The 16,835-nt window shown below is 52.5% G+C and overlaps 1 protein-coding gene across 2 annotated transcripts in view; it reads right to left on the reverse strand.

The window, feature by feature from the left end:
- Nucleotides 1-15,767, reverse strand: part of SH3RF3 (SH3 domain containing ring finger 3) — a 211,122-nt gene extending 195,355 nt beyond the window's left edge. The window contains exon 1 of one of the 2 annotated variants that reach the window (XM_021087103.1): nt 14,196-15,767. In XM_021087103.1, coding sequence (XP_020942762.1) covers nt 14,196-14,717 — 522 coding nt within the window. In that variant the 5' untranslated portion in view covers nt 14,718-15,767. The remainder of the gene's footprint in view (nt 1-14,195) is intronic. The other variant, XM_021087102.1, reaches the window with a different exon arrangement.

Here is a 16,835-nt window from a genome sequence, read left to right on the forward strand (position 1 = left end):
CCAGAAGCCAGAGTGGGCCTGGGCTCAGGTCCTCCTGCAGCCAGCCATGAGGGACACGCGAATCCTCCAGGCCTGCCGAGTAGGGGGCGATCACAGTGCCCAGGCCACTGAGCTGTTACTAGGACTGAGTGAAATAATGAGTTAAATGTATTGCTTTTGATGAAAATTATCCCTAAGGAATTTTTTTCTTTGTCTTTTGTCTTTTTAGGGTCACACCTGTGGCATATGGAGGTTCCCAGGCTAGGAGTTGAATCAGAGCTGTAGCTGCTAACCTACGCCTCAGCTACAGCAATGTGGGATCCCAGCCACATCTGTGACCTACACCACAGCTCACGGCAACACCAGATCCTTAACCCATTGAGCAAGGCCAAGGATCAAACCTGCGTCCTCATGGATGCTAGTTGGGTTTGTTAACCACTGAGCCACAATGTTGAACTCCCTAAGGAATTTTTTTTTTTTTTTTTGACTTTTTGCCTTTTCTAGGGCCGCTCCCACGGCATATGGAGGTTCCCAGGCTAGGGGTCTAATCAGAGCTGTAGCCGCCAGCCTACACCACAGCTCACGGCAATGCCCCATCCTTAACCCACTGAACAAGGCCAGGGATTGAACCTGCAACCTCATGGTTCCTAGTTAACCACTGCGCCACGACGGGAACTCCTGGAATTATTTTTTAAGTGTAGTGTCAGGTGCCTAAATAAAATGGCTGTAAAAGACCCTCTGCCTCCACCCTCCCTCCAGCCTTAAGTCCAGCTGGTTGCTGACCCTCACTGGCCCCAATCACCTCCTTCCAGGTCTGCCTCTGCTCCGAGCACCTCAGGACCCCAGGCCTCCATGTCCTGGTCCGTGAAATACCCCTATATTGCGTCCTGCTTCCTAAGTCATGGATGTGTGTTTCAGCCCATGTTCCTGCTGCCAAGCCCCCTTCCTCCCTCCCCACCTGGCCAGGATCCCAGTGGCAGGGTCCCCAGGCCTTTGCTCCCATAACCCTCTGTGTGTCTCTGCAAGCTAAGAGGGGCTTCCGGAAAATGTCTCCCAGCTCCCCCAAGTTTTCCCAGTCTTCCATGGTTCAGGCCAATACTTCCCAAGGCCAGTGTTCACATCACCTGGTAACTTTGACAACCCAATGCCAGGGTGCACCTGACCCAGAACAGGGCTTCCAGGCTGGAGCCACACTGCAGTCTTTCAACATACAGCCCAAGTCCAGGACCACCAGGTTAATAAAGAAACATGGCTGCAGTCTCTTCAAGGACAGTGATTTCTTCCATACAATAGAAATACCCATAGATTGCAAAGAGGACTCACTGACTTCTTTTAACCTAAATTAATCCAGTTAGAGTATCAAACACAGGCTTTACAAAGCATCTCCATCAAACCTGAAATTTTTCAACTGGCACTTTACTCAGCGTCTTGACAGCAGCCCCACCACACCCACAATGTAAGCTCTGGGGCATCAAGAGGTCACGGAGCCACACAGATGCCTGGAGGGGACGCACAGCCCTCCCTCCCACAGATGTTCCCAGGTGATGGAACACAGGAGGGAGGCACAGAGCAGGCACGAGGAACAGTGACCCCATGGCTCCTGTCTGTGTCTGTCCCTGCTGGAGAGAGCCCTTCCTCTGAGGTCTGTGAGATGCTGCGTGAACCCCTGAGAGGAGGAGGGTTAGAAGTGCAAATGACTGTCAACATGAATATTAATAGCAGCACGATTAACAACTGAGATTGTCTGCCAGAGGCTTGACTCTGATTAAACGCCAAGTCCAGAAGCCGGGGCCCAGCGGGACAGTCAGTGCGCCCAACAAACAACAGAGAGGTCTGAACAGCCAGGTGGACAACAGCCAGGGTAGTGCTCGGCCAGGTCACTGGGCCTGAGCTTCATGCAGAGCCACTGGGCCTGCTGCCCCCACGCCCATCCCAGAGCCCAGAGCCCAGCAGGATGAATAAATGGAGAAGGGAGAGGGGGAAGAAGGGCCTCAAGGTGAATCTGGAAAATGAAGGCAGGCTCTCAGACCACAGCTCACCTGGACGCTGCCTGGTCCACAAAGAACAAAAATAGGACTGCTTTTTTTGATTGAGTCACCGATCAGAACTGGTCCACAAGCTGATAAATCACCTAAAATAATTGTTTAAACCACTGTGGTTGCTGCCACTACAAATATTTGAGACTTAAGAGGACACCAGCTGTCCTGCCAAACAGCAGCCTGTCTGTAACCACGGCAGCCGCTTCACAATTCAAATACACACACACTGTGTCCTGTTTCCTAAGTCATGGATGTGCGTTTTAGCCTTAGAAATTTATCCCTCTCACATTTTTAAACGTTGTGGTTTCTGCCTGACTAATGCCATCTTTAATTATACATCATTGGGCATCTTACTGTGATCTAATGGTGTCTATTACTCACCAGAACGGCCCCATCAGCACTCATATTCCCCAGAGCCAATTACTCAGCCCTTCCTTCATTGCTCTAGGCTGACCGCCTGTACCTGCAAAAGTGTGTACTCACCTCAAGTGCCAGCATCTCACCAATTTGTCCAGAAGACACGACCCCACAGGGTCAGCTTCCTACCAGCCCCATGTAGCACAGCAACTGGTGGTGGCATGCAGGCCTCAACCCAGGCTGCCCACACGTCCCAGTCCTTCTGGCCACATGCTTTGCCTGGGTGGCACCTGGAAGGGGCCAGCCATTGCTGTAGACCTGCAGCAGCTGGCAGCAGAGTAGGTTCCTCCTGCAGGACAGACAGGCCATGGTCACAGAAGGGCCTTTCCTGTCACTACAGGACAATCCAGCTCAATGGCTCTTCCCATCACAAGACACATTTCCAGGGGCCAACAGACCTTAAGCAAACTAAAGGTCAGCAGAAGCCAGCTAGTCCCCAAACATTCATTCAAAGGGATGAACTGCCAACGAAAGTAATAATTGTAAACACGTAACTTACAAAACAATAAATGTGTATGTGGTTTGTTTTTGTTTTGTTTTGATTTTGGCTGCCCCAAGGCATATGGAGTTCTCCAGCCAGGGATCAGATCTAAGCTGCAATTTCAACCTATGCTTTAGCTGCAGCAACACTGGATCTTGAACCCACTGTGCTGGGACAGGGATCAAACCTGTGTCCTGGCGCTGCAGAGACACCACCGATCCCGTCGTGCCACAGCAGGAACTCCTTATGTATATGTGTATTTTTTATATGTCAATATGTATGTGTGTGTGTGTGTGTGTGTGTATTTATATCTATTGAAATGTAACCATTATTGAGTGAAAATGAATGGGTCAGGCTCTAATCCGGACAACTGACCTAAACAGATGAAGACTAACTTCTCATACTTAATAGATAAACTCAAGTTACTAAACCAAGTGCCCTAAGGCCTGGCAGTAGAAAAATATAATAGGAAAGGTCACTCAGTGGACAATTAAGAAATAAATCACTTTTGAAAGGACTGGGAGCCATGACAGTGTGAGGCCTTGTATTCCCTCCTGAATAATTGATGACACATCTTTCTCTAGACACTTTATGGGCCTATGTTTAGAATTCCACTTAGCACGGCAAGATTTTCACTCAATGTGAATCAGATGTATTGACCAAGCAGCAGGTAGAAAATAATAACTACACCCAGACAGAGCATTTCTTTGCTGTGGAAGCAGCTCATCCAAGGCTGTGTGCAGATGGCTCTGCCCTGCAGCCGGCCACCCACTGCTCCCCCAGGGCTCCCAGCACCATCTCCCTGAGTGGAGGGCATCTATGACCCAAACAGCACCTCGGGATGGTGACCAGGCTGGGGGCACAGTGGAATGGAGACAGTGGCACTGTCCTGGCAGGGAGTGTGGCCAGGAGGGACCTGGCCGATGCAGCAGGGGCAGAAAGCAAGGAGTTAACTGTTGCCTCCCAAGAGAGTCATGATAAAATTTGGTGACACAGACACAGCTGATGAGGGACAATCAAAGATGACCCCAAGCCCCAGATGTCAATACCAGGTCAGGCCCTTCAGCTCAGCTCATCAGATGGCCCTGCCATGACCCCAGAGCCCACCCGGGGTTTCTCAGAACTGGAGCCTCTGTCTTGTCGTGAGCATGGACAGATCCCCTAGCTCACCGTCTCCTGGTCCCACGTGTCTCAACCCCCAGCCTTCAGGTCAGGGATGAAGGGTGACAGGAGAGCCTGCTTAACCATGTCCTTTTTGGGCCCTGAACCTGTGTCACTCTTCTGCTATGTCCAGGTCCTAGCCCGGCACCTGACTGGCTCCTGGTATGCGGATGACTCTGGCTGGGGATGGGGGGCACCCAGCTGCAGCTGGGCAGGAGGATTCAGGAGACACATGTCACTCTTAAAACTTCTTGCCCATTTATATTTTTAGCCTCAAATAAATCCCAAAGGCTAAGTTCTCACACTTGCTTTTTGAGTTAAAAAAACAAAAGTTGACTTCCCAGCATGAAATTCTGCTCTGCTTCTCACATTCACCGCATTCAACCTTGTGGTCTTACAAATCCTTAGCACAAATGCGACTCCAGCCCTTCATCTCAGGCATGGAGGGCACCAAGGGTCAAAAAGATCAAAGCTAGAGTTCCTGTCGTGGCACAGTGGTTAACAAATCTGACTAGGAACCATGAGGATGCAGGTTCAATCCCTGGCCTTGCTCAGTGGGTTAAGGATCTGGCATTGATGTGAGCTGTGGTGTAGGTCACAGATGCGGCTCAGATCCAGGGTTGCTGTGGCTGTGGTGTAGGCCAGTGGCTACAGCTCCATTTAGACCCCTAGCCTGGGAACCTCCATATGCCATGGGAGCGGCCTTAGAAAAGGCAAAAAGATAGCCAAAAAAAAAAAAAAAAAAAGTCAAAGTCATGTGGCTCAGGGAAAATGAAGTCTGCTCATTCTAGGCCTCCGGGCAGTTTTTATCCAAACCAGTCATCTAGGCCTCATCCTCACAACATCTACTTAATTTCTTTAAATCAATTTACTTTTTATTTAAACTGGTTCCAAATCAAACCTCAGGTAACTGTCATAATTTTTTAACGAGCCACTTGACATCAATAGATCATTAAAATAAGCAGACATTAACACAAAGCCTGTCCTCAAGTACCACTGGGTACCAAGACATCCCGGCCGGGAATACCAGCACCTGTGGGGCTCTTTACACCAGGTCACACTCCAACAGTAGGATGCCATCTCTGAGTCCTTGGCACCCCTCACTGTGGCCTTGAGAAGTGACACCCTCAGAAACCCCTCACCCTGACAGAATGACAGAATCTCCTCACCTACTTTAGCATAAAAGTGCCCCTCCCTGCACCCCCTACCCCGCCATAGCCCCTTCCCTCATGGATGAACAAGCCCCCAGCCTCCTTCCCTCAACAACAACCCCGTCACTTCCCTGCAGGGCCGGGCACACACCCACCTGCAGAAGGTGAACAGCAACCCTGCCCTCCTCCCTGAGGAGCGGGTGAGGCTGCTGGATTGGGGCCACGGCAGACATGCCCCTTGACAGTGGCCTTCAGGAACACACCAGGGTCCCATGAGATGCTACCCAGCTCTTCAGGGAAGGCTCCAAGGCAGCAGCCTCCCTTTGTGGTGGAGCTCAGTGCACCTGCCCTGCTCCTCCAGCTGGAAAAGGCCTCCAGCTCGGGGCAGCACAGCGCGGGCCCCTTCAAAGACACCCTGGGAGCCTCTGGGGACAGCCTGAGAGACTCAGAAATGGAGAGATTGGTAGGCCCAGTAGGTGGGGGGAGGGACAGAGCCGAGGAAGTGAATCCTGGAGGGACAGGGCAGTCCATGCCACCTGGAGCCCTGGGAGGCTGCCCGTCAGGGTGGCATGAGCTGGCTGGGTGCCCCTACAGCCACGGCCAGGAATGTACCACGTCTGTTCATTGAAAGGCCAAAACCACTGATGTGCCAGGTGTTTCCTGTGCCATGAGGTCAGAACCTGAGATCCATCACTCATTTGAGATGTTGGGCAACAATGGAACTCCAGGAAAACACTCACCATTGCAAGGCACCTCCAGTGCTTGGTTTCCCCAACGGTGACATCAGATAAATCCCCAAACCCATAGGAACCATGCAGGGCAAATTCAGGCACAGAAGACACAGGGCGCTCAGCACAAGACTGCCACCCCCTTGACACCTGCCTTTCACTCTCCTCATGTCCCATCACTGCTGGTGACAAAGTGACCCTGGCATCATGAATGTGACACATAAAGGTGAGCTCACTGGTTATCTCTTTCCAAGCAATGTTGATTTGACACAGGCCACCTGCCTGTTCCATTCCTGACATGGCCTATGTCACCTTGCAAACACACTGGCTTTTGTTACCTTCAACGTGGTTGGGACGGGGAAACAGGTGCGATTTGTAATCATGTGGAATTGGGAGTATGGTTATAAAGAGTTAAGGAATCCAATGGTTCGCCATAAACAGTAAACATTTACTTCATATATAGAAATGTCTACAGCAATGTAGGGTAGGGTGGTGATGCTTCAGTTTTGTGTGTAGAAGAAATGAACGCAGGGCAGCTCTTGTTCCCAGGGTGACTACACTGTCTTAAAAGTGAGACTGGTGCTGCACTGGCTAGTGAGGGGCCAGACAAACTCTGTGCCACTTTCTAAGGACCAAAATAGGGAGTTCCCGATATGGCTCAGCGCTAACGAACCTGACTAGTATCCATGAGGACACCGGTTGGATCCCTGCTCAATGGGTTAAGGATCCGCATCGGTGTGAGTGGTGGCATAGGTCACAGACGAGGCTAGGATCCCGAGTTGCTGTGGCTGTGGTATAGGCCTGCAGCTGCAACTCTGATTTGACTCCTAGCCTGGGAACCTCCATATGCCACAGGTGTGGCCCTAAAAAGACAAAAAAGAAATAAATTAAATCAAAAAGACCAAAACAATTTTTATCCCAAGTGCTAGCTGTAGCGTCTGGTACATAGTAGGTCCTCAGATATGCATTCAGTGGAGCAGAGAAAAACGCATCACCATTGTGTCTGAACTGCCATGAGAGGCTCTCTGAGCCCCTGATGCCTCAGTGCCACCCAGAACCCATGCTCCCATCCTCAGTCCCCTAGCTCCACAGCGATTCATACCCACTCCCAGTACCCGAATGTTTTTAGATGTCGCTCACCACTGCTATGGACCTGAATTCCTGCAGTAAATTATAACTCACTTAAATTCACACAGATTCACAAGAGCAGCACCCACACATCCCATCAAGCAGAAGGGCAAAGATGATAGGCTCTAGGTCTGCAGATGACCAGGAACCACCACAAACACACAGCGGGAAAGAGAACCAGCATCTCTTCATCCACAGGCCATCAGGACTGGAGTCCGAATCAAAGAAGCAGCAAATCCTGGCACACTCCAAATCAGCTGCTGCCTCATAGGCCCTTTCATTCCACCTTCACTCAGGGGGAAGGGGAGCCATGTCACAGTTTCTAAACTGCTCACCGCTGCTGACATGCATCTGACACCCTGTCTTTTAAGGTGAATTCAAATTAGACAGGATGGCATCACACATACGTCAAATTCATCCAATCAAAGGTCTTCCAGGGAAGGCAAATCTGGCGAAAAGTGACCTTGGCCGCTTCACGTTCCATAAGGAACATTTCCCACAAACCGAATCCTTGCTGATGCTTCATTTTAATAATATATCTCAAAAAAGAGCAAGTTAACTGTGAAAATAAGATTCAATACAGATTGAACTGAAATGCACTCTTGAAACTGTATGATTGACACTCAATCTCATCCTGCTCCAGTGAGTCCGTGGCTCTCCCACATGGAACCAGGGGACAAAGGGGCGTAAGGGTGCCCCTCCACAGACCGCGGAGGTGTGGATGAGCCACCTGCCCTGCAGACCAGGGAGATGTGTTTTCCTCTCAGGACCACGCGTCAGCACCAAGCAGGATTATTGCCTTCCTTAAAACAGATGATCTTTTGGACTTTTTTCCACTTTAGTGAAGCATGTAAGGATCAAGAACACTACTTCTGATGACAAAGATGAAACGTGGAAGCAACTTAAAGGTGAAACCGATTCAAGGCCTTGGCTTAGATGCCTATCAATCCTGAACAATCCAGTCACCATAACTCGCTGCCTTTGAATCTAGACACACAGCTTGCATGAGACTGACACACGTGCACACATGCACCTATCACTTAGGGTACCAGATACTGAGTTCTCTAGCACTAAGGAGGCCCCGTGGGGTGCACCTTGGTGGTGATTTGTGGTTTCAAGGTGTGTATATTAGTGACACTGGAAGGACAGCTCCAGGTCTGCACCCTCATCACCACCTCTGCAGGATTCAAACCCACCCCCTGGGCCTCTCCTGCCTGTGCCACTCCTGCCCACCCAAGTCCCCCGGTCCTCCATCCTCATGGACTCGGAGGAGCCCAGGGATCTGCCATCACCTAATGCTGTGGGGGAGGAGGGCCGGAGAGGAAAGGCCAGCCAGGGTCATAAACCCCATGAGCTGGCCTGGGATTCAGCACTGATCCCGGGGTGAGCGCAAGGGCAGCAAGTCAGGTCTGCTCATCTGCTTAGACACTGAACAGAAGGAGAGGCACACTTCTTTCTCTGATTCTCAGAGATTCATGAGGATGAGCTGCCCGAGGTCCTTGCATCTACCTTTAGACCCTGTGCATGGGACTCACAGGGTGACACCAGGATGGTGGCAGGGCAGAAGGATGGACAAGGATGCATCCTGGGGGACATGAGCTGCAGTCAAACCCCAGGCTCCCTTGGGCCCCAGATCTACTGCTGCTGGTGGCCTGCTCTCAAAGCCATGGCTGACACAACACTCCTGCCACCACCTCCCAGACTACCCAACTCCACGCAGTCCCCGCCCCCTGCCCAGGAGACCCCCACGGTTTCAGGGATAGCAGCCCAAGCAGAAACCATGTGGGCACAGTAGAACTCTGGGCTGGGGCTGCTTACATATGGGGCCGGCAACTCCTTTTCTATCTTTTTTTTTTTTAGGGCCTCACCCATGGCATATGGAGGTTCCCAGGCTAGGGGTCTAATCGGAACTGTAGCCTTCGGCCTACACCACAGCCACAGTAACTCCGGATCTGAGCCGCATCTGCGACCTCCACCACAGCTCACAGAAATGCCAGATCCTTAACCACTAAGTGAGGCCAGGAATTGAACCCGCAACCTCACGATTACTAGTTGGGTTCATTAACCACTGAGCCATGATGGGAACTCCCGCGGCTGGCATCTCTGATTAACTGAGTTTGTCATAGCGAGAGGCAGCTGACCGGGAAGTAGGTCCAGACTTCATCTTTCACATTCACCCCGAATCCTGTGCCTCTGAGCAAGAGGACCTTGGGGCCTCAGCTTCCGCGGAGCTGTGGTCAGGGAGACTGGAGACACAGTTATACCGCCCAACTCGCCGGCACACAGCAGACGCTCAGCCAGGGGTCACCCACTGACTGGCCACAATCAGAAACGTGCACTGTCCCGCGTCTCAAAGGAGCTGGCTCCACATCCAGGGCCCTTCTGAAACCATGTCCCAAAGGACTTGCTGTGACTGCAGCAGTCCCAAAGCTGGCGTCTGCCCCTTGAGTCAGCGACCACTCAACTGTCTGTGTCCTGGGAGCTGCCTGGCTCTCATGATGCCTCCAGGCACCAGGCCTTTCTCTGGCGTCCTCATCACACCCAAACCAAAGTCTAACCACACACCCCACCCATGTCCAGTGGTGCTGGACGTGGTGGGGCCTGAGCACATGCTGACCCAGCCACTGCCCACTCTCCAACTTGCATTTGCCCAGATGTCAGTCTCAATGGGTCTCTAAAGTCACTAGGCCACCGCTTCTCAGGATCACATGAATTTCCCATGAGGCCATACGCTGAGATGCCCAGCACGTGGCAGGCGCTCAGCCACTGTTAGCCAGAAAATCTGGGCACAAGCTGCCCAGCTGTGGGCAAAAGCAAGACACAGTGATTCACTCCAGATTTGCAGACACTTTCTGATGGCCTCCAGCTAGTGGGCCAGCTGGACTAGCCTGCACTCCACTTCCTCCATCCCACAGACGGCTGCTGCCTGGCTGACCACTGTCCAGGCCATCACTCCGGCCCCAGGAGGCCTGTGTCCACCAGAGTCCACTCTCTGGATTCCTGAGCACATTTATGCAAGTGTGCTTACAAACTTGCATATAAATACAAACTTGAATCAAATAGTATGTAAACCAGAGAAGTGTCAGTGCAGAAAAAGCCACTCCTTGGAAAACCATGGTGACCACTTAGAAAAGACTCAACAAAGAAAGATCTCTTTAAAACTGTCACTTTGGCAGGAACAAAAATAGAACATGTTGTGGGGGAATTATTTAAAATCTGGAAGGTGCTCCACTCAGGATTCTTTGAAAGTCTTAGTTCTCAGTCCCTTTGAAAGAAATAGAAAATCATAAATTGTGACTGTGGTTTAAACTAGAGAGACAGAAACAGGTTAGGTTAGGTTAGAAACAGAAGAACAGTCCTGATCCTGCATCCAAAAAACAAAACAAACAAACAAACAAACAAAAAAAAACAGTGAGGGAACATATGTGTGTGTTTATAAGATAAAATATCTAATGGACACCATTTATGTGATTCCTTTCTCTGCTCCCATTACAGGGTCCCAGGCACAGCGGCCAAGAGATACACAGGCTTCCAGCTTAACCATAACCCCAAGTACCTGCAGACCAACTAATCAGGTTCTAACACCTACGCTTTCTATCAGTGAACGTACCACCAAGCCTTGCAGAGCTCTTAACTCTGATCGTGTCCTCCTTTAACCTTCACAGAGTTCTGACACCAGCCCAGTGCCCCCAGGAACCTCCTGAGAGCAGACCAGCCTCAGCCTCTTAACTCAGTTCCATCAGGGGACACGCTGCCCTGGCTCATCCAGTGTGGGTACATAGCAAATTCTGTGTATGCTCAAATACAGGGCAAGAGATTTTCAAAATAAAAATCACTCACCCAAAAATTGGAATTGTCTAATATTAGAGCCTTATTCAGACACACTAAAAAGTATGCTTTGAATTACTCAATTGGGAACCACAAAATCCTCTTAGAAAGGCAAGTTGCCCTGAAAGCCCCCATCAATGCTAGTTGGGGTGTTTAAGGGTTCACCCTGCAAAACTGTAAAACAGACAGAAATCAAGTTAGGCTGAGAAGCTTGGCGTTGCAATGGGAGTGTGTTAATGGCCCTTCTAAGGTGGCTTTAAGAGGAGCACAATATGGCCAGCTTCAGGCTGTGGACACTGTAATAGGGCAGTGTAACATTCAAAATGCCTCGTCTCAAGCGGCCCAGGGGAAAGCAGCACTCAGTGGCTCTACCCAGCAGGCTGGAGGGTCCAAGCAACTCCACTGAAAGATGCCAGTGAGGAGTGTGAAAAGTGCTTCCAACTCACGGAATGGTTTTTACACCAGACACATTCTCAGGATCTACCTGTCACTAAATTAACAAAAATCTAATCAGGTGTCTGCTGTCTACACACCTAAAACATCCACACATTCCAACTATCCCAAAGGAAGCCTGGAGGGGCTTCTCACCAGGAAATGGGACTCATATTTGTAGTCACCTACTACTAAGGCATATACAGTACTTGATGACAATGAATGCCCATCTATTAAACTACGCATGGTAGCATGTAGCCTTCAGCTTCCCAGCTTTGAGTCCACCTACTCCAGTATACAGTCCAGTACTAGGGCCCATTTGAAAATAATGTACGGCTGAAGGCTTTGCCCACCACACTCACCAGCTGCAGGACATCTGGTTGCCCAAGAAGACTCCTAAAGACTATTAAAAACCAATGGCTGGGGAGTTCCTGCTGTGGCGCAGTGAAAACAAATTTGACTAGTATCCATAAGGATTTGGGTTTGATCCCTGGCCTCGCTCAGTGGGTTAAGGATCCAGTGTTGCGATGAGCTATGGTGTAGGTTGCAGTTGTGGTTGGGTTCCCGTGTTGCTGTGGCTGTAGCATAGGCTGGCAGCTGTAGCTCCGATTCGACCCCTGGCCTGGAAACCTCCATATGCTGTGGGTGCCCCTAAAAAGCAAACAAACAAACAAACAAAAAACCCAGTGGATAAAAGGCTAGATGCTGCTACCCCACCACTATTTTTTCTTTCCTCTCTGAAAATGATCGAATGTTAACACTGGATTTAATGCCGACTCTTCCTAGGCCCAAGCTTAGTCTTGGGGCAAGGGCAGCTGTAAGGAAGGACGGAGGATCAGACTCAGGCAACACAGCACAAAGAAAAAAGGAAATGTGTTCCAGAGTCCCCCAGGCTCAGGCAGCCCTGGACATAGCCTGATGGCTGCATGTTTCCAAAAAGAAAGTCAGCCAAACACAGGCGACAAAAAATTAATTCCCTGGTACGAAGTGTCATTTCTAGAAGTTATTAGTTCAGTTCCTCACAAATTTCTTTACATGCTACAAATGCCGTGGATTCCAGGAGCTGCCTCAAGCCCAGAAGTTACCTCTCATCTTCCTGATCAAACATGACCGGTAAAACGTCCTCACTGGAAGCATCATTCTGGAAAGCATGTGGCTCTCTGAGCAGGAGGAGGTGACCCGCTTACTTTGCAAACAAAGACCCTTAAGTATGATACCTTTGATAATAAGAGCAAGGTAGGAAAGAAAAGTTTGAAAATCTGTAACAACTGGATTTAATCACAAAACCAAATTAATTAACTAAGCCAATTCCCCTTCAGCAGTGATCCCAAGTACAGATATTTCTTGACTATTCTTGGCTGCCTGTTCTCCCTGATCCATAGGAAAAGCCCAGTCTGGCAAAGTCTGACTTTTAACTCAAAAGCTTAACACCCAAGGGCTAAGTTCTAACCTGAGAGACAGTGCAGAGCTGAGCGATTTGGGCGGGGAACTTCCCCCCACCGCAGCACTGCACATATGGAAGATTATTTAAGTGCTTTATGCATCACCAGATCTTTGAAAGGTCAAAAGTAGACAAATACGGAGTTCCCATCATGACTCAGTGGTTAACAAATCCAACTAGGAACCATGAGGTTGCGGGTTCCATCCCTGGCTTTGCTCAGTGGATTAAGGATCCGGCATTGCCGTCAGCTGTGGTGTAGGCTGCAGACGTGGCTCAGATCCCTCATTGCTGTGGCTGTGGCATAGGCCGGTAGCTACAGCTCCGATTAGACCCCTAGCCTGGGAACCTCCATATGCCGATGGAGCACCCTAGAAAGGGCAAAAAGACAAAAAAAAAAAAAAGTCGACAAATACGGTTTTGCTCTCTAAAACAAATATCTGCAATAATAGCAAACCTTTCAATGAACTTTTCCACATTTAAAGAAAATACAAAACACCAGTAGTTTCTCACTTCTCACTTAAACCAGTATCCCATCCTCCCACCAGCAACCATGCCCAAAGTGGCAGAGGGTGTGAAATGACACACTCTAAGCAGCTTTTGAAACCAAGTCACCGGAACCTCCAAGATAAGGTCTTTGAAACAGAAGCAGTCCACCCAGTACAACTGGACAATGTATCAATATCAAAATGCAAGACCAAACCTCAAATAACAGCCCATGTGAACGCAGCAGGCCTGAGAGGCCAAACATAGGAAGGGCTGTGAGGAAAGGTCCTGACCTCCAGGTTATCTGCTCCCCTCTTGCTAAATGAGTTTGTAATTTGCACCCTCTCAACCTCCCGGGGCACTCACTTGCCTCTGCCAGGTCCTCCCTTGCCAGACACCAGACACCAAGCAGAAGACACCACCGGTGGCCAGAATGCCAGGCGCTAACCTCAGGCAGAGGAGGGTGTGCAAAGGGTCCAGCTTCTTCCCAGGAGAAGAAGGCTGTGTCTGGGGGAAACGGAGGGCCCAGCAAAGTCAAAAGGTGGGGAAACAAGCCAAGCCTAGAGATGGACCGATGGGGAGTGGGGGCCGGGGTAGGGAGAGAAGCCCACCCCGAGGGAGGGTGGGGGCCCCAGGCACACACAGGCCACACCCCTGGGGAAGTGCAGGTGGTGGGAAGGGGATTTCAGATGGAGGGGGAAGAGGGGGCGGCAGGTGCGGACAAGAAGTTCAGAGGGGAGCGGGGCGGAATGGGACCACGTGACATCCAAGAGTTGGCAAGTGCTACTTGAAGGGTTACACTCAAGGATTCCCTGGAGGGAAGCAAGAAAAGAAACAAGCCCCAGGTGAAGGCCATCGTGGAGCGCCTCTAGTCTCCTGTCCTTCCTCACCGCTCCCCGCCCCCACCTTGGCGAGGCACACACCTACCTTTGCCAGGGGCGCGCTCCTACTGGTCGCCAGGTCGCGCAGACTGGCAGTGGCGCTGGTCGCTGCAGGAAGGAGGACCGGGGAGCCAGGAGCGCTGCCCCCGACACCTGCGAGCGCCGAGGCGGTCCCCGAACCTGGGCCAGCACTCGGACCCGGACGCGCTGGCGGGCTGCTGCCGGGGCTGGCGCCGGTGCGGGGACGCTGGCGGATGCCGTCCAGCAGGCGCACCAAGAGGATGTTGGCAGGCAGCTCGTCCACGCCACAGCCCACCAGGATGCGGCACTCCGGGCAGCGCAGCTCGTGGCGCGAGCACACGATGCTCTCCAGGCAGCGGCGGCAGAAGGTGTGCTGGCACGGCAGCACCTTGGCCGTCGTGTCCAGGCGCTCCAGGCACACGGAGCATTCCAGCAGGTCCAGCAGCGAAGACTCGTCCATGTCCCCGCCCAGCCTTTCGCTGTCGCCCTCGCTCTGCGCAGCAGCGGCCGCCCTAGACGCGCACAGCCTGGGCGCTCGGAGCAGCATGGGGGCGGCGCCGGCGGCCGCGCGCACTTCTAGGTCCCGAGACCTTGGGTGCCAGGGTCGCGCCCAGACGGCCGCTGGGACTCCTGGCTACGCACGACTTCCTTCCCTGCAGCTGGCAACGCCAAGTAGTGGCCGGGCTGCGTGGCAGGGACTGGAGCTTTGAGCCCCGCAAGCTGCCTTAGGGCTGCAGAGCCAATCCAGTTCTTCGGCTAGCGGCCCCCACAGATGCGGGTCACACTCGTCCCTCCGAGTCTGCCCCGCACGGGGTCCAGGGCCGCCGCCGGGCAGGCACGAAACCCGGCGGCTCTGTGCTCGCAGCAGCCAGTCGGATCCCCTGGGAGGCGGGGGCGCAGCGTGCGCGCTCCCCCGCACCGCCTCCTTGCGCCCTGGGCCGGACTGAGTGCTGCTGCCCAGCGGGTGCAGCTTCCTAGTCTTTGGCCGCGAGCACGTGCGTGGGGAGCGCGCGGAGGTCACGGTCACTGCGGGGCGCCGGGAAAGGGCAGCAGCACCCTGGACCTGCCTCGGCCTGGGGGCACCCTGGTCACTAGTCCTGCCCTTAGGGCGCTTCCAGGGCCCCCAGGAACTCTGGGGTACCCTCCTGCGCAAGCTCGGGCCTGTCTCCTCCCGCGCCCGAGCCTTCCTTCGCTCTCCGGGAGCCTCGCAGCGGAATGTTTCCGCCTGACGCCGCCACGAAGGAAAGTTTGGGCGGCGCTATCCCGACTGCCTCCCTGGGCAGCGCCGGCCAGCAGCTTGGGGACGCAGCCAACACCCGGGCATCCTCCTCGACGACGGCCCGGTCCGCTACCCACCGACGCGCGGAAGTGACAGCCCCAGAGCCGGGGTGGGCGCTGGGCGCCGCGCGAGGCGGAGAGGAAGACGCTAGGGTCCTCCCGGATACGCGGGTCGGAGACTGCGCCGCCGCCCGCCGAACTGCAGCCTCATGCAGGGCGCCCTTGGGGACCCGCTGGATCCCTCCTCGGGAGGCTCAACCGAGGGGAGCCGCGGTCTCCGTCCTGGCGCCCGCCTTCGGGCGCGTCAGAGCGACGCAAGAGCGCACGGAGGACCGGGGGCCGCAGGGCCGCGGCCGGTGGCGCAGATTCCCTGCCGAGCGCTGCCCCCTCGTGGCCGCTCTGGGCCCAGTCGCGGCCTGCACGGCCTGGTCCAAGCTGGACGCTGGACAAATCTGCTCCAAGGCCGGACGCTGGATCCTGCACAACCCTGGACAGGCCATATCAGAAGGACGTGTGGGCCCGACTACTGGTTATGCTAACTTACGGTTTGTGAAACTACTGCGTAACTTTTTTTACTTTTCAAGGAGAAAGTAGTATTTGTTGAGCCTTCAGTGCCAAGAACATGCCTTGCATCTTTTTATTTAATCCTCTAAACGGCTCTGTGAGATAATTATTTTAACCCAATTTTATTTGTGATGAAGGTGAGGCTTATGGTTATGAAATCACTGAGGCTGAATTTTGTTCATCTTTGTGTCTCCCAAACTGAAAGGTGGACTAGATCACATTCCACTGCAATACAAGAGCTCCCTATAAGCCGCATGTTTACACGGTAATATTCGCAGTGTCTGGCACACAGTAAGTTTTGAATGGATATTTGTGGAATCAATGGAAAAGTGGTCTCCAAATCATTGCCTGGTGGTGATTTGAATGCCCATCTTTGCCTCTCAGCTCCGGGTACCCTGAGTCAGACGGTGGTACCATGAACTGAGGCTGCTAGTTCATGGAAACTTTGCTCCTGGCTTCTGACCACCACAGGAGCCCTATGCCTACCACCCCTTCCTGACTCTCTCGTAGTGTGGATGTTGCACGATTATCCTCGTCAGCAATGCCCTGAGAGAGGAAGGCATCCCGAGCTGCCTGGGGAACAGGACCTGGGTCCAGGCTTCCGGGAGGGCCCATCACAGACACCGAGCATCTTCTCAGGCCCTCCTTCTACCCTTGGACCGGAACAAAGAGGAGTTTTTGTTTGTTTGTTTGTTTGTTTTGGTTTTTGCTTTTTTTTTTTCCTTAGATTTTTGGGGCTGCACCCACGGCATATGGAGGTTCCCAGGCTAAGGGCTGAATCAGAGCTATAGCTGCCAGCCTACACCACAGCCACAGCAACACG

This window comes from Sus scrofa, chromosome 3 (genome assembly GCF_000003025.6).
Source record: "Sus scrofa isolate TJ Tabasco breed Duroc chromosome 3, Sscrofa11.1, whole genome shotgun sequence".
NCBI lineage: Eukaryota > Metazoa > Chordata > Mammalia > Artiodactyla > Suidae > Sus > Sus scrofa.